Source organism: Brassica napus, chromosome C3 (assembly GCF_020379485.1).
Source record: "Brassica napus cultivar Da-Ae chromosome C3, Da-Ae, whole genome shotgun sequence".
Lineage (NCBI taxonomy): Eukaryota > Viridiplantae > Streptophyta > Magnoliopsida > Brassicales > Brassicaceae > Brassica > Brassica napus.
In genome coordinates this window covers 31,436,607-31,457,580 of record NC_063446.1, presented here as the reverse complement: position 1 = coordinate 31,457,580, position 20,974 = coordinate 31,436,607, and the positions used below count along the sequence as shown (strand labels likewise).

The window sequence follows — 20,974 nt, the reverse complement described above, 5'->3', positions numbered from 1 at the left end:
CCAACTATTCATAATCGAATTTACTCAAAACAATTTCCAGTTTTAATATATAGCTAGAAATTACCGAGTGCAAAAACATGGATGATCAAATAATATTACGTACATTGAAGAGTGGATAGAGTCATCCTATGATTCGAGGAGGTGGCCGAATCCGAGTTACTCAGAGGTTGTATATTAGAAATCTAATATATATCTGCTTCCTTGTTCTAAGTAGACTATGAATAACAAGGTATATATATCTCCCTAGATTAAAAAAACTCAGAGGGATAAGGATAGAGCAAATGATTTGGCAGAAACCTTGCGAGGAATACAATTTTTTTTTTTTAACTTACTATTAAAGCTTATTTTTTGTATCCTCTTCACATAGGTTGATCCACAATAGAGTTTCTATGGAAGTATATATATAACGAATGTTGTCCTATTTTTTTACTACTCAGGAAATGACAACTTGTAACTAAGTGACTTACACGTGCTACAAAATCTAGATTTCAACACAAAAACAAAAACGGAAATTCAGTTTCAATAATCTAGTCACAAAATGCATATTTGAAAATTATATATAGAAAATATATTTTAATATCTTTCTATAAAATGATACACTCATATATCTTTCTTACTCACTCCTTTGGGTAAACCACACCCTCAATCTAGAAAAATGGGGTCTCGTACACAAAACCTCTCTTTTCTCATCCTCCTCTTCCTTGGCTTTCTTGCCGTCTCCTTCGCTTGCGACTGTAGCCCTCCTAAACCATCACCTCACCCCCACAAACCGCCTAAACATCCTAGCAAACCGCCTAAACCACCGGCAGTAAAACCTCCCAAACCACCCACCGTCAAACCACACCCACACCCTAAACCCCCTACCAAACCGCCCACTGTCAAACCACACCCACATCCGAAACCCCCTACCAAACCTCATCCCACCCCGAAACCACCCACGAAACCGCCCACCGTTAAACCACCTCCGTCCATCCCGAAACCACCCACGAAACCGCCCACCGTTAAACCTCCTCCGTCTACCCCGAAACCACCCACGAAACCGCCCACTGTTAAACCACCTCCGTCCACCCCTAAACCACCCACTCATAAGCCTCCACCCGTCGTAACGCCGCCATCACCGTGCCCACCGCCACCTGTTGTTACGCCACCGACACCAACCCCACCGGTCGTAACACCGCCAACACCAACTCCACCAAAGCCAGAGACTTGCCCAATCGACACGTTGAAGCTAGGCGCTTGTGTGGACGTTCTTGGAGGTTTGATTCACATCGGGCTTGGTAAAACGCACGCTAAAGAAAAGTGTTGTCCGGTTTTGGGAGGTTTAGTTGACCTAGACGCAGCCGTTTGCTTATGTACCACCATTAAAGCCAAACTTCTCAACATCGACCTTATCATCCCAATTGCTCTTGAGGTTCTTGTCGCCTGTGGAAAGACTCCACCACCTGGCTTCAAATGTCCAGCTTGATTGATGAAGAGTCTCCGAAGCTTTCGTTTTTGTAGAATGTGTTGGATTGATGATCTCTTTTGATGAGAGGTTAATGTGCGTGTGTGGGAGGTTTAATCACTTGTTTCATTTGATACAATAAAAAGGGTTTATTTGCGTTTTCTTTTTTTTTTTGGTCAAAGGTTTATTTGTGTTTTCATGCTGTACTTTTAATAAGAAGAAAAACTGTAAAGCGGTATCCTTTTCTAAATATTAAACAAGTGTGTATCTGTGTACGCAGTCTGCTTATTTTGTTTTATGTGTATACGTTAAAGAAATGTGTAAACACAAATGGGATACAAACTAGCCATGCACATTGCAGTGATGCAAATGTGATACGCGCCCCTCATACCACAACCTAGCTTCTGACCAAGTAGATGTGTTTTAATATAGTTGTATAAAGACAAGTATATCTATGCTAACAAATATATCATATACATTTTCTTGAACAACATATATCATATACTTATAATAAAAAATAAGATATATAATACTTCTTTCTCCAGAGTAAATTAAATAATTAATAAATACGATAATTCTTAACCAAACATATATTACAATCGCTCAGGTGATTACACATTTCGTTTATGCATTAAAAGGTCTGGAAAAATAAATCTGTAAACTGTGGAGATGATTTTTTTCTTTAGCTAGCGTCTTGTAACTCAAAGTAACCTTACCAGATTTCAGTAAAAAAGAGAAAAAAAAAACTTAGAGCAACCTTAGAGCATCATTAATTGGGGGGGGGGGGGGGGGGGGTTGCGGAATATAAGAAACTGGTGGGGGGGTGGCGGAATATAAGAAACTGTTTCTTATATTTTAACTAAAAAAACTAAGAACCGGTTCTTAATCTCTTAACTTTTAACTAAAAAAAACTAAGAACCGACTCTTAAATAAGATATTTAAGAGCCGGTTCTTAGTTTTTTAGTTAAAAGTTAAGAGACGGTTTTTTATATTCTGGTAAGAACCCCACCCTAAGAATTCCCATTAATCATGCTTTTAATAGGGGAATCTGAAAACAAGTTTCTTGAATGTATATATACATAAATATTCATCATATTTTTTTATCAAGATTATCTCAGAAACATGAGAATCTCAAAGTAATACTTTGTTAATATCGTTTAATTTAATGTTTTGAGAACCTTAGTACAAACTCCCCATTGCAGTTCTATCTTATGCGGTGATACAGCATACATAATAAAACTCAAATTGAAATTTGGTAAAATTCACTGACGACTAGGGTTTTGGCGACTCCAATGGCGATTTCCAGATCCGGTAGAACCTGATGACGATCCGCTTCCTCCTTCTGATCTGGACTGGTCTCGACTCTCCAGGAAGCCGGCTATCTCCTCTCTCTATCCATTTCACTCCCCTCGTTTCAACCGCGACGATCTTCTCTTGGCGTTTTCATCACGGAACATTAATGATGCTACGAACTGGATTGGTTTGAGTCCCGGGCAGCTTGTGATTGAGTTATTTCCATTGAAATACCAATCTCTCTCTGGTTAATACGATCTTTGTCGTAGTGATCAGCCGCTGTAGAGATCCGCGTCTACTGTCTCCTCTGTCTCTGTTTCCGCAACGATCAATCTCAACAACGATCCGAATCAGTGGTGTTCTGTATTGGTCGTCTCCATAGCGTTCGATTGGATTCGTATGATCTGATCGCGATAGACGGTCTTGTTTTGTTTCGACAGCAAGTCGCAGACTGGTAGTCCTGTTCCTTCTCGACCATCGTATCTTCGTATGGGGTCATTTCACCGGAACAAATCCAATCATTGGATGGATATTAAAGGCAAGGGATTTCTCTATGAAGATGATGATGAACCGATCAAGCTAACTGATCAAGACACTTCTCAAAACATCACAGAATTTCAGTTGTCTTTGATCGGCAAGATACTCAATCCAAAGAAAAAAATGTTGAGAAGCTTCTTCAGAAAATGCCATCACAATGGGGCATGGAGGACCGCATTACCGCTAACGACTTGGGCAATGGAAATTTTCTTCTGTACTTTACCACAGAAGATGATCTCAACTCTGTTCTTCTACATGGTCCTTTTCACTTCAAATTTTGTATGTTTGTGCTGGTTCGATGGGAACCTATTGTTCATGATGATTATCCATGGATAATTCCTTTTTGGACTCGATTGATTGGTGTCCCTCTACACCTTTGGACTGGCAATAATCTGAAGGGGATAGGATCTCGGTTGGGTCACGTCCACCATGACACAATTGAGCTGATGGAAGGCAGAATGCTTATAGATATAGATACTCGTCGGCCGCTGAAGTTTGCGAGAAAGGCTGAATCTCCAGAAGGAGACGAGGTCACAATTGAAATCAAGTATGAAATGCTATTTAAGCATTGCTCTACTTGTGGTATGCTAACCCACAAGAAAGAGTATTGTCCTTCCTCAAACATTCAGGCCATGATACTTCCGCAGGTGAACCGCCATGGCGTCTTTACACGGGTTCAGGTACCAGAAGTACGATCACAGTATCAGTCTGTAAAGAAGGAGCCTCAGAAAAAAGCTCAGATTACTTCTTCATCGCTTTCCTACAGTGATCACAAGTCTCGGCACTTCAATGATTCGAGATATGGCCATAGTGAAAGGAGGTATGATCCGGAGCTTGCTTCCTCACGTGACGAAAGCAGAGGTCATGCTGATAGGATCATTCGACGTCGGAGTGATCTCTCTCGGAGCAGCCGATATGGTGGTTCGTGAGCTGGTAACGGTCCATACGTTCGCAACCAAGGTGTAGCCTGGAGGGAGAATAAGATACATAATTGATATCTTGCATATTTGCATTGTTTTAAGCTTCCTTTTTGTACATAATGATCATATAGAGTAAGAGTTTAGCATCTTTAGGATCCATTTTGCATTCATATGTCTTAATCAGGTATTAGAGTGACCTATGGAGTGATTGGAGGTGTTTAGAGGCATGGGAGTTAAAGAAAAGATGAAAATGAAGTTTAGTTCGAGTTCAAGCCAATTCAACTCGGGGAGAACCAGTGCGGGTTAGTTTACCCGTGTTGAGATGTCGAGAAGAACAGAGTGAAGAACTTCAACGCGGCTTGGAGCAACGCGGGGTCGAGTACCCGCTCGCACAAACTAGAGGAATCATCGGAAATCCAGCGCGGGAAGATGACGCGGGTTGGTGTCAATCGTCTCAACCCGCGTCACGAAAAGGCAGGACGGAGCCACGCGGGACGGAGCCACGCGGGTTCCATTACCCGCGCGCATGACAGGAAAGATCGGCGGTCTGACGCGGGATGAAGGCCGCGGGTTCCACTACCCGCGCGCATGAAGCGGAAGATCAGCGAGCATCCGACGCGGGTTGTGTGACGCGTGGTATGCCCCGTCGACTCCTACCCGAGCCGAGACTTATCCTTAGTCAATTTTAAACATTTTTATGGGCATTTTAGACTTTTTAATGGGAACCATTAGGTTTTCCAAGGAGATATAAATACCCTTGTAATCACAAAGTTGGGATCTTATCTTGTTTTCTATCACAATAAGAAAGAACTTTTAGGTGAAATATCTTACTTTGATCATTTCTTCTTGTGATTTGCTTGATTAATCTGGTTATTAATCATGATTAGCACCAAATCATCATTGATTCTTGGGCTCATCATGAAGAGTATTGAGTAGTCATCTTGGGATTCATGGGCTAGGGTGATTAAGAGTGATTAGAGATGATCTACGGTGTTAAAAGTTAGATCTACTTGTTTCCTTGCTTGTTGAGGGTTCCAAATGCTATTTTAGTCTTGATCATACTAAAATAGATCTCTAGGCATTTCCTGCCCACAAGGTGTATGATGAAATGCCTGAACCAACTCTTCAATGCTTTTAGCTTTCTTTACCTAAGAGATTAGTTGCTAAAGGAGTTAAGATTGCTATTGGATTTGTTCTCCATGTTTGCTTTAGTGACATTCAACCTAAGAAATTAGATGCTTGAGTTGCTTTACCAAAAGAACATTCATCTAGAGATAGAGCTTGTTTAGCTTAGTGTCTAAGCATAAAGAAAATGTTTGATTGATTATCTTACCACCCTTAGATTGAATCTACATCACCTGAGATCAAATGCCTAGCCCCATGAGTCCTTTTACTTCAAATTGAGAATGAAAGATCATTACTTTATTGCATTAGCTTATAGTTTTTAGTTCATACAATCTTTAAAACCGGATCGCATTTAGCTTAAGCATAAACTTGCATTCCCTTTGCTTTAGAATCACCTAGGATTGGTTCGACAATCTTTTATACTACATTGATTTGATCTTAGACCCTTGAAAAGTCTTGCATCAAATTGGCGCCGTTGCCAAATTCTAGGTTGATTGTGACATTGGGATTTAGTCATTTGCTTAAGACTGAGTCAATTTTTGTTTAATTGTGTTATTGCTTTTCTTTCTTTTTCTTCCTTTGGATTTCAGGTGTATGAACACAAGGAGCAGAGGTCCAACAAACCTAGTTCCAAGAGTTGAAGATATTAGAGCACTTGAGAGGGAGATTGCAAGACAGAGGAGAGAAGTAGAGCAACAAGACCATTTGCAAGGGTTGGGGTTTGATATGGAGAATCTGCCTCAAGCTGGTGATGCCCAAGGAGGTATTGATCCAAGAGCTGATCACCTTCGACCACAGTGCCAGCCACAACATCCACCGCGACAAGCTCGCGCCTTTGGAGCCTATGATCAACCTCACATTAATGGTCATAGGTTAGGAATCAGAGCACCACCAGTGGAGAACAACAACTTCGAGATCAAATCAGGGCTGCTCAACACCATAGAGAACAACAAGTATCATGGTCTTGCTGCTGAAGACCCTTTTGATCACTTATACAAGTTTGACAAGTATTGTGGCTTGTCTAAGACCAATGGTGTTTCTTAAGATGCCTTCAAGTTGAAGCTGTTCCCTTTCTCTTTGGGAGACAAGGCACACCAATGGGAGAAGACTCTTCCAAGCGACACTGTCACCAATTGGGAAGAGTGTAAGAGAGCTTTCCTAGACAAGTTCTTCTCTACTTCAAGGACAGCTAAGATCAGGAACGAAATCTCTGGGTTTCAACAGAAAGGTCTAGAGAGTTTCAGTGAAGCATGGGAGAGGTTCAAAGGCTATTGGTCTCAATGCCCTCATCATGGTTTCAGCAAGGAGAGTTTGCTTAGCACCTTCTACAGAATACTAAAAAAAAAAAAAAAAAAAACATGTAGTTGCATCATTTGCACTTTTAGGATTGAGTCTAGAATATATAGGTTGCATTCACTTGCATTGGGAACAATGATTTAAAATGTCTTGCAAAGAACCCTTGTCTAGAACTCAAAATGACATCCTAGTTAAACACATCAAGTAGCTTAAGCATCTCTTGAAAACCTTGTACGCTTTGAGCCTTGAAAACTCCTCTTGAAACTTGTTTGCTTGCTTGATGTTGGCATTGTTCTTGAGATCAGCTCCAACCCGAACTTGGCTTGAATGAACTTAACCTCTCTTGCATATGGGCATTTGCATACTTGATCATGGATCTCATACACATTTGGGTTATCTTATTCCTTTATATACCAATCTTTGTTAACCCAAATGACACTTCATACCCTACAACCCTAGCCATTCTTTGAAACCAAACATTTAATTGCATGAGTGAGACCTCTTTTGATAGCTTGTCATGTGTAAAATCTTGAGAGTATTGGAGGCGACATAGATTTGTTCTCATCTCTTGCTAGCAAAATAAGCTAGCATTTGGGGATGGTGAGAGGGGTTTATGTGTTCTAAATGTTAATATCTTGGGTTTTGGAGAGTGAGAAAGATAAGAGAGATGAGCAAAAGAGATTAAAATAGAAATGAAAACTCTAGGGATAAAAAAAAAGTGAGAAACTCTTGATTATGTAACAAAGAACCTTCCCCCTAATAAAAAAATATATATATATAAAACAAAATCATAGAGAAGTTGGGGGAAGGGAATGAAAAAGAGTTAGAGTTTGTAAAGAGTGAATTAAAATCCCTAGTAGTTGAGTCAAAAGAAAAAGAGAGTTGTTCATTGGGTGAGTGATGTGAGGGGTTTGCTTTGATTTTGAGATGATAATAAAAGGGGGTAGAACTTGTGATTATAACAAAAGGGGCAGTATGATGAGAATGAATCTATGTATGCATGAGTTGCTTCTAATCTTAGATAAATTTTGCATAATGATCAAGCTCCTTGTTTTTTAGTGATAACCACCTTGAAATGATGACATTTAAACCCTTCTCTCTTCATTCATATTAGACCATCCTTACCTAGCCAAATGATCGAGATCATGTGCCCATTTGTAAGAATTCACCGTGTGTGTGTGTGTGAATCAATGTGAGAACTGGTTTAAAGAACTTGTTGGTTGATGAGTATTGCAACTTGTGTAGAGGCATAAGGAGTATTGATAGGCCTAGAGAAGCTAGAGCTGAATAGGGAGTTGCTCATGCTATTTGCTATGTTTCCTTAGGATGTTAAGTTGAGTACTAGGGATTGTTACTTTTGGCTATGAGTTCCCACCTTCAAACCTCTTTCTCTTATGAGTTCTTGCAAAGTCACTTGAGGACAAGTAAAGAACAAGTTTGGGGGAGTTGATATCTTGCATATTTGCATTGTTTTAAGCTTCCATTTTGTACATAATGATCATATAGAGTAAGAGTTTAGCATCTTTAGGATCTATTTTGCATTCATATGTCTTAATCAGGTATTAGAGTGACCTATGGAGTGATTGGAGGTGTTTAGAGGCATGGGAGTTAAAGAAAAGATGAAAATGAAGTTTAGTTCGAGTTCAAGCCAATTCAACTCGGGGAGAACCAGTGCGAGTTAGTTTACCCGCGTCGAGATGTCGAGAAGAACAGAGTGAAGAACTTTAACGCGGCTTGGAGCAACGCGGGGTCGAGTACCCGCTCGCACAAACTAGATGAATCATCGGAAATCCAGCGCGGGAAGATGACGCGGGTTGGTGTCAATCGTTTCAACCCGCGTCACGAAGAGGCAGGACGGAGCCACGCGGGACGGAGCCACGCGGGTTCCATTACCCGCGCGCATGACAGGAAAGATTGGCGGTCTGACGCGGGATGAAGGCCGTGGGTTCCACTACCCGCGCGCATGAAGCGGAAGATCAGTGAGCATCCGACGCGGGTTGTGTGACGCGGGGTATGCCCCGTCGACTCCTACCTGAGCCGAGACTTATCTTAGTCGATTTTAAACATTTTTTATGGGCATTTTAGACTTTTTAATGGGAACCATTAGGTTTTCCAAGGAGATATAAATACTCTTGTAATCACAAAGTTGGGATCTTATATTGTTTTCTATCACAATAAGAAAGAACTTTTAGGTGAAAATCTTACTTTGATCATTTCTTCTTGTGATTTGCTTGATTAATCTGGCTATTAATCATGATTAGCACCAAATCATCATTGATTCTTGGGCTCATCATGAAGAGTATTGAGTAGTCATCTTTGGATTCATGGGCTAGGGTGATTAAGGGTGATTAGAGATGATCTAGGGTGTTAAAAGTTAGATCTACTTGTTTCCTTGCTTGTTGAGGGTTCCAAATGCTATTTTAGTCTTGATCATACTAAAATAGATCTCTAGGCATTTCCTGCCCACAAGGTGTATGATGAAATGCCTGAACCAACTCTTCAATGCTTTTAGTTTTCTTTACCTAAGAGATTAGTTGCTAAAGGAATTAAGATTGCTATTGGATTTGTTCTCCATGTTTGCTTTAGTGACATTCAACCTAAGAAATTAGATGCTTGAGTTGCTTTACCAAAAGAACATTCATCTAGAGATAGAGCTTGTTTAGCTTAGTGTCTAGGCATAAGGAAAATGTTTGATTGATTATCTTACCACCCTTAGATTGAATCTACATCACCTGAGATCAAGTGCCTAGCCCCATGAGTCCTTTTACTTCAAATTGAGAAAGAAAGATCATTACTTTATTGCATTAGCTTATAGTTTTTGGTTCATACAATCTTTAAAACCGGATCGCATTTAGCTTAAGCATAAACTTGCATTCCCTTTGCTTTAGAATCACCTAGGATTGGTTCGACAATCTTTTATACTACATTGATTTGATCTTAGACCCTTGAAAAGTCTTGCATCAATAATCGACAAGGAGCAAAGCCTGTGTGAGATCATTTGGACAGAGTAACTGGTACTCGAGATGTTGTCTCTTACGGACAGCCATCTGCCCCAATATCTAACGACTCGAGAATTCATGAGCGCAAGAGCTCCGAGCGTAAGAGCACATGGGAAGCTCAAGGCACTAGAAGATTGGCCAGTACTATTGTTACACCCTCTCGGATTGATCATGATATGGATGAGAATGTCACCAAACGTTCCAAAGGGTCTCATCGGTATCTAACTTTTAGTACATTGAGTGCGAAGGAGCTAATGCCAGTTGATGGAGATGATCTGATTATTGACGCTTTAAATGATATGGATATCGCAGAGCAACAAGATGGTGGGATGATGGACTGCGAAGTGCAGAACGATGATCTAATGGGACTGGAGCTTGCGGAGATGGAGGATAAGGCAGTGCAAGACGTGACACATAAGTCTCAGAAACCGGCTGTTAAAGCCTCGAAAGGTAGCAAGTATGGCTCTAAACCGAGTGCCCCTTTGGGTATTCAGAATAAAAAAATTGAGATTCTTCTTCGGGGATCTCCACACAAGAGGTCATCTTCGTCTCATGAAACCCGTACTGCTGGTGAAACAGGAAAACCAAGACGCCATCACCTCAGTTCAAAGAGGCAAAAATTTGGGTCGTCCAAAAACGATGGTTCGAAGGGGTCCAAAAATCCATCTCACCTTTATCAATGAGGACACTCAGTTGGAACTGTTGAGGGATTGGGAACAACCTCACAGTTCGACGCCTTACAGAGATGTGTCAGAAGCATCGGCCAAGACTTGTGTTTCTTTCTGAGACGAATAATAGGAGGCTGATGTTGCAAAACATTCAGCCCGACTTAGGATTTGATCATTTGTTTACCGTTGAGCCACTTGGTCTCAGCGGAGGTTTAGCTCTTTTTTATATGGATGAATTGCAAGTTAATGTTTTATTTTCGAATAACAGAATGATTAACATTGAGGCAATCATTAATGGAATAAAAGTCTTTATGACGTTTGTTTATGGGGATCCTGTCCTAGAATGGAGAGAACAAGTGTGGGAACGTCTTACACGTTTCTCAGCAACAAGAAATGGACCTTGGTTCATGATAGGAGATTTAATGAAATTACTGGACCTAATGAAAAGGAAGGCGGAAGACAACGCTCTGACAGCTCTTATCTACCTTTGAAGGAGATGTTAAATGACTGTGGTATGTTGGAGTTTCCATTTTCTGGGAACATGCTCTCATGGGTAGAAAAGAGAGCTGGACGAATTATTGTTATATGTTGTCTAGACAGAGCAGTAGAAAATGCGGATTGGCATGAGAAATTTCCTCATTCAACTGTAAAGTACATGAGGTTATGGAGATCAGATCATCGTCTGATTCTTGCAGACATCCTAACAAAACTAATCAGGAGATCTAAAACCTTCAAATTTGATAAAAGGTGGCTGGATAATGAGGAGCTACGAGAAGTCATTCTTGAAGGATGGAAGTCTTCTGATCTCCCTCCTGATGCAAATATCATGGAACATATATTTAGCAGCTGGAAAGCTTTGAGCGAGTGGAGGAGGCAACACAGTGTGAACTCAGCAAGATTGGTGGAAGAGCTTAAAGAAAAAGTTGAAGGCTTGTATGCGAATGATGATGCTACGACTGAGGAAATTGAAGAAGCACTGAAGGAACTATCTGATGCCCTTAAGGCAGAGAAAATGTTTTGGAAACAAAAAGGTAGAATTTTCTGGCTCAGGGAAGGAGATAGAAACACGAAATTCTTCAATGCACATACTAAGCAAAGGAGAGCAAGGAATATAAACACCCAGGTTCTTGATGCAAATGGAAATGTGGTTGAGGATGAGGAAGGGTTGGTGGCCATTGCTACTAGCTAGTTTAGATAAATCTTTGAGTCCTCCAATCCAGAAGATATAGAGGAGGCGCTAACTGAGGTATCCTCGACTATTACTGGGCCGATGAACGACAATCTTACTGCCCCGGTAACAAAATGGGAGGTCAAATTAGCACTCTTTGCGATGCATCCAAAAAAGGCTCCATGTTCAGATGGGATGACAACTCTCTTCTACCAGAAATTCTGAGATATTGTAAAGGAAGATTTAACTCTTATGGTTAATAAATTCCTTTTTGATGGGACGATGGTCAATGGACTAAATGATACAAATATCTGTCTTATCCCGAAGACACTTAAGCCAAATGAGATGTCTAAGTTCAGGCCCATCAGCTTATGTAATGTTAGTTATAAGATAATCTATAAGGTCTTATGTCAGAGATTAAAGAAAGTTATGCCAGACAGAATTTCAGAAACCCAGTCAGCCTTTGTTGCGGAAAGGCAGATTTCAGACAATGTTATGATTGCACAAGAAATGTTCCATGTTCTGAGGACTAAACCGAATGGACGTAACAAGAGGATGGCCATCAAGACGGATATGAGTAAAACATATGATAGAATGGAATGGTCATTTATTGAAGCTGTCATGCGAAAAATAGGTTTTTCAGAGACCTGGATCACTTGGATAATGAGATGTATTACATTAGTGAAATACAAAGTGCTGATGAATGGGCAACCAAGGGGAAATATTGTTCCAGGCAGAGGCCTACGTCAAGGAGATCCTTTGTCTCCTTTCACCTTTATTCTATGCACGGACGCGCTCGTTAGCCTTCTTAGTCATGCAGAGAACCAATGGAAGATAACGGAGATGCGCGTTACACGTGCGTGTCCCTCGGTATCTCACATTCCCTTTGCTGATGATAGCCCTTTCTTCTGTAAGACGGACCCATGTGAATGTGAAGAAGTGATGAAAGCAGTCAGGAACTACGGATAAGCATCAGGCCAATGTATCAACTTTGACAAATCCTCTATACTCTTTGGTAAGAGGATTAACACAACAGTCAAACAAGAGATTAAAGATACACTTGGAATACAAAATGACGGAGGAATGGGAACATACTTAGGGATCCCAGAAGATATCAGTGGATCCAAATGCAAACTCTTTTCTTTTCTCAAAGATAAGTTAATGCATAAAGTGAATGGATGGATAGGTAGATGGCTTTTAAAAGGAGGAAAAGAAGTTCTGATTAAATATATCCTGCTTGCACTTCTGACATATGTTATGTCTACCTTCCTACTTCCATTGAACATATGTGAAAATCTTGCGAGTGCCATCGCACAATTTTGGTGGAGTTCAAACCCACCAAAAAGAGGAATTCACTGGGCGAAATGGAAAAAGTATGTTTGCCAAGGGACGGGGGTGGGATCGGTGTCCGTTTGATTCACGAGTTTAACCTCTCTTTATTAGCAAAACAACTATGGAAGCTAGTCCTATACCCTGATTCACTAGTTGCCTAGGTCTTGAGGGGAAGGTACTACCGATTGAGTTCGCCTTTGCGAGTAAACTCTGTAAGCAGTCAATCCTATGTGTGGACTAGCATTTCAGCTGTTCGAAAACTACTGCTATTGGGAATCAGACAGAAGATTCATTCTGGATATAAAGTCAAGGTGTGGGAAGACCCCTGGATTCCTATAACACCAGCGAGGTCGGTTATCCCTGTAGCTCCAGTTTTGCACCCGAACTTGAAAGTTAGTGACCTAATTGATCAGGTAACTAAGGAATGGGATGTTGGTTTGTTGGAAGATTATGTTAGCCCTGCAGATATACCCCTCATAAGGAGTTTGACCATAAGCTCAACTCATCGTCGAGATATATTCTGCTGGTCCTATAATAAGAATGGCCAGTACACAGTTAAATCTAGATATTGGGTAGCTCAGAACTTATTAAAATCCGAGGAAGAAAAAGAGGTACTGGAGCCAAGTATTACCAAGCTCCAAGCCTTTGCTTGGAAGGTAAAAGCGCCTAAAAAGATATGTCATCCTATATGGCAATTGATAACAGATCATGCTGCTGTAATGAGGAACTTAGTACGACGAAATATGAGGTGCGACAATTATTGCCCACGATGTGGAGAACCAGACGAATATGTAACTCATGCCATTTTCGAGTGTCCGCTAGCTCTATAAGTTTGGTCCCTAACGGTGACCCCTACAAGTCCAGATATCTTCCCGATACCGAGTATTTATGCTAATATGGAGTATCTCTTTTGGAGAAAAAATAACATTCTTGAACCTGAATTAGACAGGGATCCTTATCCTAGGTTAATTTGGTTCATTTGGAAGGCCCGTAATGACAAGCTCTTTATGGGGATAGACGGAGACCCATTGGAGTTAGTTCGTCATGCAGAGAAAGAATGTCAAGCCTGGTTTAATGCAAATGAGATGGTGCCGCCAATTGTACAAGATCACCGAAATGAGGAACCTCAAGTCTTAAGCTTGAACAATATTTGCATGATAGATGGGTCATGGACACCCACAGCTCAGTTCAGTGGATGTAGATGGGTATGGATAGATAGTATGGGAAAGGCTCAACTTATGGGGACACGAAACCACATTCTACATGAATCACCCTTGCACTCGGAAGTAGAAGCACTGCAATGGGCGATGGAGAATATGCTTCAACATTCGACATGCCAGAGCTTTAGGACATATTGCAAAGAGCTGATTGCTATGATCAAGGAGTCTCGTGCATGGCCGAGCTTTGCGACGGAATTAGAAAGGATTGAGACTTTGCAGATATGTTTCCCGGACTTCAAGATCAACTATGTTTCATGCACGCAAAATCAGATTTTAGATTCTCTACTTAAGACTGCTAGGTCTTTTCATAAGGAAATTTATTTTATTGGTTGTTCTATTCCGGTCTAGTTACCTAGACCACCTCAAGTTTGAGTAATGGAGTAGCCGTTTGTTGTCAGAAAAAAAAACTCAAATGATATTACAATATATCTATGTATCTTTATAGTATAATATGTTACTGAGATTCAACAAAACATGTAGTCTGTAAACTATACATACGGACACGGTGACACCGTGCAAGCATATGATATAATGTTTTTAAGATTTAAAGGTATTCTTGTTGATACTTGACGTACATGAACATCGCATATATCGAATTAAAATGTCTAATATAAGTAAAGAACATACATGAACATCGCGTAAGGTATTCTTTATATAACTCTCCTTATATTTGGGACTAGAATTATATAGAAGAAGAATAAAATCTTGATGGCAAAACTGTTGGTACACACAAAGGTACCTCTTTTTTTTTTTGGAAACATTACACAAAGTTACCATATATTATATATTAACAAAAAATAGATCAAAAGTTAATATACTGGGCTTGAATTTATTGATCGGTGAGAAGAAAGTCACCTCCAAGTTTCTTCAAACCTCCACCTCCTCTGAGAAAATGTACAAGATCGACGACCACGTTGCTTGTGCCGTTGCTGGTATCATGTCTGATGCCAACATATTCATCAACACGGCTCGTGTCCAAGCGCAACGCTACACCTTCATGTACCAAGAGCCCATGCCTGTGGAGCAGCTGGTTCAGTTTCTTTGTGACACGAAGCAATGGTACACGCAGTTCGGTGGTCTTCGTCCCTTTGGAGTGTCTTTTCTTTTTGCAGGGTGGGACAAGAACTATGGGTTTCAGCTGTATATGAGTGATCCTAGTGGGAACTATGGTGGTTGGAAAGCTGCGGCTGTTGGAGCAAACAATCAGGCTGCTCAGTCTATTCTGAGACAAGACTATAAGGATGATGTGACTTCGGATGAGCTTGCGTTGAAGGTGGATAGCACGAGCTTGACGTCTAAGAAGCTTGAGCTTGCTGAGGTGTTTCTGACTCCATCGGGGAATGTTAAGTACCATGTTCACTCTCATGACTCTCTCACCAAGCTGTGGCCGAAGCATGGTGTGACTCAACCCGCTGCTGAAACGTCCTGAGCATGAAACTATGTACATGTCTTATTTCCCTGCTTGGTGGTGCGGTCTCCTTTATCTATCTCTGTTAGTTCTCTGTTTCCATTTTGTAGTTTGATGTTAGTTAACAATGGCGTTGATTTCAATGGAGATGGTAGAAGAAGATTGTCAAGTGTTGCTTGATCCAGTTGGTGACCAATCATAAGCTCAAGTTTGTTCATTACACTTTTGTTTATGTTCAATCCAAGAGCGAGCCTCAAACCTTGAAAAGGCTCTTATAAGGAATACCGCTTTTATCTAACACGTGAAGAGTATCAATGGTGGTTTCAAGAATCTCTCTTTTCTCATTAGAAGACGCGGAACAGAACTTAACCTTTTGGTAATAGAAAGAACCTACATATGGTAAGATTATCGAATTTTGGCGTTATCATCAGCTTCAAGAACGTTTCACCAAGCTAGAACTTAGAACAAGAACCTCATAGAAACAGTTAACCGAGAGGAGCTATTCTTGAAACTCTCTGTGCTTTTACTATCACAAGAAAACCGAAACAAGCTGCTATATGGTGAACAAGGAAAAGTAGCACAAGAGGGACTCATTTCAATGGCTAAAGAATCACCTTCAGAGGATGTTCCCCACGAGCGCATCCATCAAACTTGCGGCTAAAGAATCACCTTCAGAGGATGTTTTAAGTTCTTGACACTGTTTCAAACCAAGAAGAACCTCTGACCAAGCCCAAAACCGAATCTCTTCCATACACTTTTCTGTTTAGGAACACTTCCATGAATTTAGCAGCACAATGTAACATGACTACATTTGAAGACATTACATGTAACTCTCCGTTGTTGTAGCAGAATCTCGAAACAAGCTCAAAAGTATCAGCGCCTCCACCAGGGAAATCACTAAAGATCACCTTAAGATTATCATTGGAACAAGTAGAGTTCCCAAGTAGTTTCCTCAATGTTCCATACTTGCATATGATTTGTTGAAATCAAAATACAAAAAACAATAATTAAACTCAAAAGTCATTATGATTGCAGAGTGAATCTTGAAAGACCCACAAGAAAAAGGTTTAAACTTCAATATTGTTTGCGAAGGAATAAAGGGGAAAGAAGTGATGAACAATTATCACAAAACAGGAAGGGCTTTTAAATATCAACTACAATTTGGTCTCTTTGTCTCTTCAATCAAGTAAGTAAATGTCAATCTCATAAGAGCCACAACTAAGTGAGAACAACCGAGATCGATTAGGTAGCATAGGATCCATAAACCTGTTCTTAAATGATATTAGATCGTTCCGTTGTAGCTGTTGTTAAACTCAATTGAGGTTAAATTGTTTGAATCTATTAGTTGGTTAATGGAAAGTTAATTTGATGTTGAGCCCCAAAAAAAAAATTAGAACAAAAGGGAAGTGAATAGTGTCCAAGCAAATTGCAAAGAGAGCAATCTTTTAACTTCTTAATAAGCAAGATTGTGTCTATTTGCAGAGATAAATGGAAGAAAGTCAGAGCAACGGTAAAGAGCAAAATATGCAATAAATGATGATGGAGACATATCTGCTTCAACTCTTTTAGAGTAGATTCATGCACAACCAGTTACAAATTCCTAAGTGTTCATTGGTTTCACATGAGAAAAAAAAACTTGGGTGCCCTCATTTTAAGGTAATTCTTGTGTGATAGAACATTAAATGCTGAATGTAACAGAGTCACACACACAAACACACACTATACGTGAGCCGTAATATTATCATAGAGAACTCTCATGAACTTACTTTTACTAAATTAAGATTAAACGCAAGTTAAATAAATGTTACATTATATGGACATGGATAAACCCAGATAAGAAAAAGTAAAAAATAGAAATGGGTTATAAAGTTTGGGATGTAGCCTGATTTAGCTGTTTAGAGTAAAGCACAAAGAGGTTATATTAGCCTGATTTCAAAATTAACATTGAGAAATGGGTTATAAAGTTTAGCCTGATTTTAAAATTAACATTGAGAAATGGGTTATAAAGTGCCTGAGTTCAAAAATTAACATTGAGAAATGGGTTATAAAGTTTAGCCTGATTTCAAAAATTAACATTGAGAAATGGGTTACAAAGAGGTTATAAAGTTGTTAGCCTGATCTCAAAAGTAACATTGAGAAATGGGTTATAAAGCTTGGAATTTAACCAGAAAATAAACCACAAAGAGGTTAACAATTTTTATTTCTTGATATAGTACTTATTCAAACATAAAGCAAATTAAGAGCTCCCATCAAACAGTATTAAGTTCTAAGAAAAGGGTAAAGCTCAAACCTTGCATTACAGCTTCTACACATATATCGAACTCCTTGTTTTCCATCGCCGCAGAATGGATGTTGCAAGACAAGCCAATCTAGACACACAGAGCAACCATTCTCATATAACTCATCCGTACATTGCATCATTCCATAAAGCTTCTTTGTCCCGATCATCATCTCTCCCGTTGCGTACAGTGACCCCTTGCTGTTGTTTCCCAACTTGCCGGCTTCAGATATTAGCTTATCGGTGAAATCCTTCTTTTTCTTATCGAACATCTTCTTATCTCCGCTCAGGTCCTTTGGGTTGGTTATACATAAATAATCATCATAGAGGATTCTGCTGTCACCGGCACTGAATGTAGAAATATCCAGAGTGCATTGGTCATACCATATTGTTCCTGCTTTGTTTCTCGGACATTTCTTACGAAGCTGTCATATGTATAACGACACCGCGTCGATAAAGAAGAATATTGCGTTAACTATATTACAAATATAATACAGATTTTTGTTTTCTACCAGCCCTTAAAGTGTATCAGATTACGTTAGTTAAACCTTCTCATAGGGTAAGTATAAGAATTGTCATCAAAGTCGGATACGATATTTTGGGGAACATAAACATTAAATAAGAATTTTATTAAATTTTTCATAATATATTTGGTAATTTATTTCTATATACTATATAACTTTTAATATTTTTTGAGTTAAGGCCAATTTGTATATGTTCATTATCTAATTGACATATATCTATAATCTTCTATTATTTCTGTACGTAATTGACATAATATATTATATATCTCAGTGTGTGCGGATGCCCATTTGTATAAGTTCATACTTGACTGCTAATATATTTATATATAAAGTTGGGTTTGCTTCTTTCCTAGGCTGTCCACATAGGTGGACATGTCACTAATTCGAGTCTTGAGAATCCGACACGTGTCCGCATTCAAAACGCGGCGTTTCATTAATTTGAAGTTGGAGTTGGAGATCGTGTAGGCTTTTGGTGTAAATCATAAACATGCGGGAATATTGTCGTGTGGGTCTTAACAGTATACTTTTATATTTTAGTAAACGAATAATGTTGTGTTCTTCGTCTTATGAATACGTCATAAAAGCAGCTCTCATGATATTGTTGATATTCAATCTGATCATACCGGTAAGAAAAATTAATGTAAATCAACAGAACCGAGTACAATGATTTTAGTTGGATTTACATGTGTCGAAAATACAATAAAATGTTTTTATTTATTTTAATCTGTAAAATAGCTCATAAAAACCAAAAAAACTAGATGAACCAATAGGTTTATAGTATATTAGTGAACGTACATATAAAATATATAATATTATATAGTGAATGCAATTGAATTTACTATTTTGATATACATATACTGAGCATTTAACATATGAATAATGTTTTAGGAATAATTATTTGCTTTACCCATTTACGTCAATTTATTTTTTAAAGTTCATGATTTCACGATAAATTGTGCTCCTATAATTATTTGCTTTACCCATTTACATCAATTTATTTTTTAAGTTCCATGATTTCACGATAAATACTGCTCCTAACTTCTTCTTTTTTTTTTTTCATACAATAGCGCAAATATATTATTATATATTACTCCTACTTAGCTATTTTAATAAACGAACATTCTGATATTTGAAAACTTTGAATGATTCATTTTGTACGGTAAACGGTTTTATTTCAAAGTATTAATACATCAATGCAAAAATATATTTTGCAAGATAATTACACGCATCTACAGCATAAGCTCTTTATTACATACGAGCATGCATGGATTCTATAAAAAAACGTCCATGCAATATTATCATTTAATTTAAATATATTGTTAATTCATAACACAAGTTTCCACAGTATTAATAACTTCTAAATTAATAGTAAAATGTATCTAATAAATTCTAAACTTATTTAATAACGATAAACCGTATTCAATTTAAAGAGTAACATGAAAGTTGAAGTATGACTTTCATTAATAGAAAACTATCACATTTTAATTAAAACATACACAGACCAAGCTACTCGCACTAAAAAAAGGTTGTTTTGCCTTGGATAATATAAGTTTTTCCTTAAAATATTTCTCTGGGATGATCATTGCATAATTGTATGTGGACATCATTAATCTTATTATATTAAGTTTTTCTTCATAGAATAATGGAAATTACTGTCTTTTTAATTCAGTCCAAAAATATTTATTAAAAATAACAACATGATCTTTAAATTCTATTTATTTATTTTTATTTATAATATTGTTTTCAATCTACAGTTTTTTAAAAATGCTTTATAAAATTAATATAAATTCATATAAAATAGTTTTTTCTAACTTCCCGGGCCGACCCTAGTAAGATAACAGTGAAGTGATGTTACCCCAGAGAGGGCTGTGGTGAGGCATGAGTGACACTTAGACCCGTAGGAGTCGCCACGACACTGGAGCATGACGAAGGCGGTATCGGGAGGTATATTTTTGTAGGGTCTATTCATATTGGAGTCAAGGGCAAAACCTTTTTGCAGATTAAAAGCGGATATGTTTTTGAGGGCAATGTTGAGATTTTCCTCGAACACACTCCCTGGCTTGTATTTCCCTTGGGTGTTGTTGCATGCGTGGTGGAGATACTCATTGGTAATGTTGAGGGAAGAAACGCTGGATATAAGGAGGAGTTGTATGGCCACCGCGGCCAAGATAGGGACCGATCCAAAACTTAAAGGCATTGTTTGTGATTTTTGAGGAGTGGAGATGTTTATATAAGAGACTTGATGAGAACTTTAGATTTGAAGTGATTATGATTCCTATTTTTTTCTTGTACCTTAGTGACCTTAAACAAATTCGTTTCATCATCTTAGTTTCTATATATAAGAAATGTTTTAGTCTGAGAGAGGAGAGTGGTTGAGAACTTTAGTATATGCGGCGAGAGAACAGGGCTAAAAAAGCTGTCACACAAAATGTGTGTGCTCTTGTACGAGAGCATGGCTCTCACCTCACCTCTCTCGTTCTTTTACTAATCTCTTTCATCCTTTTTCATCATCTTATTATATTTAGAGAGAATTGGGCCGATATACCCCAATGACAAGAAAATTAACAAAGTACCCAAAAGCAAAAAGAACTCGTTGGGGCCGTATCTTTTTTGTCCCCCTTTCCGAAAATGCCCCTATCGCCTCGAGACGTGCGGCGAGTAGGTGAAAAGTTGCGATTCGGCGTGATCTTCAGAAGTACAAACAAAAGATACTATTCTGACATAGTTTTCCGGCTGATATCTTCTCGAGCGACCGGTTTCTT

At 38.9% G+C, this 20,974-nt stretch overlaps 4 protein-coding genes, 1 non-coding gene and 1 pseudogene across 5 annotated transcripts; 3 read left to right on the top strand and 3 right to left on the bottom strand.

Moving 5' to 3' along the window:
- Positions 1–413: 413 nt before the first annotated feature.
- On the top strand, positions 414–1,719 carry LOC106389392 (36.4 kDa proline-rich protein). The gene has a single exon (XM_022699627.2). The coding sequence runs from the start codon at positions 656–658 to the stop codon at positions 1,463–1,465; it is 810 nt and encodes a 269-aa protein (XP_022555348.2). The 5' UTR covers positions 414–655; the 3' UTR covers positions 1,466–1,719.
- A 1,701-nt stretch (positions 1,720–3,420) lies between these two features.
- LOC106384416 lies at positions 3,421–4,203 on the top strand. Its single transcript, XM_013824381.1, has one exon. The coding sequence runs from the start codon at positions 3,421–3,423 to the stop codon at positions 4,201–4,203; it is 783 nt and encodes a 260-aa protein (XP_013679835.1).
- Positions 4,204–6,510: 2,307 nt separating this feature from the next.
- Positions 6,511–6,617, bottom strand: LOC125584590. The gene has a single exon (XR_007321503.1). It is a non-coding gene; the product is annotated as a small nucleolar RNA R71 (small nucleolar RNA).
- A 7,798-nt stretch (positions 6,618–14,415) lies between these two features.
- Positions 14,416–15,442, top strand: LOC106384415 (proteasome subunit alpha type-4-A-like). The gene has a single exon (XM_022697686.2). The coding sequence runs from the start codon at positions 14,895–14,897 to the stop codon at positions 15,429–15,431; it is 537 nt and encodes a 178-aa protein (XP_022553407.2). The 5' UTR covers positions 14,416–14,894; the 3' UTR covers positions 15,432–15,442.
- On the bottom strand, positions 15,440–16,231 carry LOC106384414 (annotated as a pseudogene).
- A 1,273-nt stretch (positions 16,232–17,504) lies between these two features.
- On the bottom strand, positions 17,505–20,528 carry LOC106389391 (cysteine-rich repeat secretory protein 26). Its single transcript, XM_013829624.3, has 2 exons — positions 20,068–20,528; positions 17,505–18,113 (listed from the first exon to the last, which is right to left on the bottom strand). The coding sequence occupies exons 1-2, from the start codon at positions 20,407–20,409 to the stop codon at positions 17,670–17,672; spliced, it is 786 nt and encodes a 261-aa protein (XP_013685078.1). The 5' UTR covers positions 20,410–20,528; the 3' UTR covers positions 17,505–17,669.
- Positions 20,529–20,974: the final 446 nt, after the last annotated feature.

Coding starts and splice junctions, on each gene's coding strand:
- LOC106389391 (XM_013829624.3), bottom strand. CDS start 20,409: ATGCCTTTAAGTTTTGGATCGGTCCCTATCTTGGCCGCGGTGGCCATA. Junction 18,114..20,067: donor TCACCACAGCCCTCTCTGGG/GTAACATCACTT, acceptor TACATATGACAG/CTTCGTAAGAAATGTCCGAG.
- LOC106389392 (XM_022699627.2), top strand. CDS start 656: ATGGGGTCTCGTACACAAAACCTCTCTTTTCTCATCCTCCTCTTCCTT.
- LOC106384416 (XM_013824381.1), top strand. CDS start 3,421: ATGCCATCACAATGGGGCATGGAGGACCGCATTACCGCTAACGACTTG.
- LOC106384415 (XM_022697686.2), top strand. CDS start 14,895: ATGTACAAGATCGACGACCACGTTGCTTGTGCCGTTGCTGGTATCATG.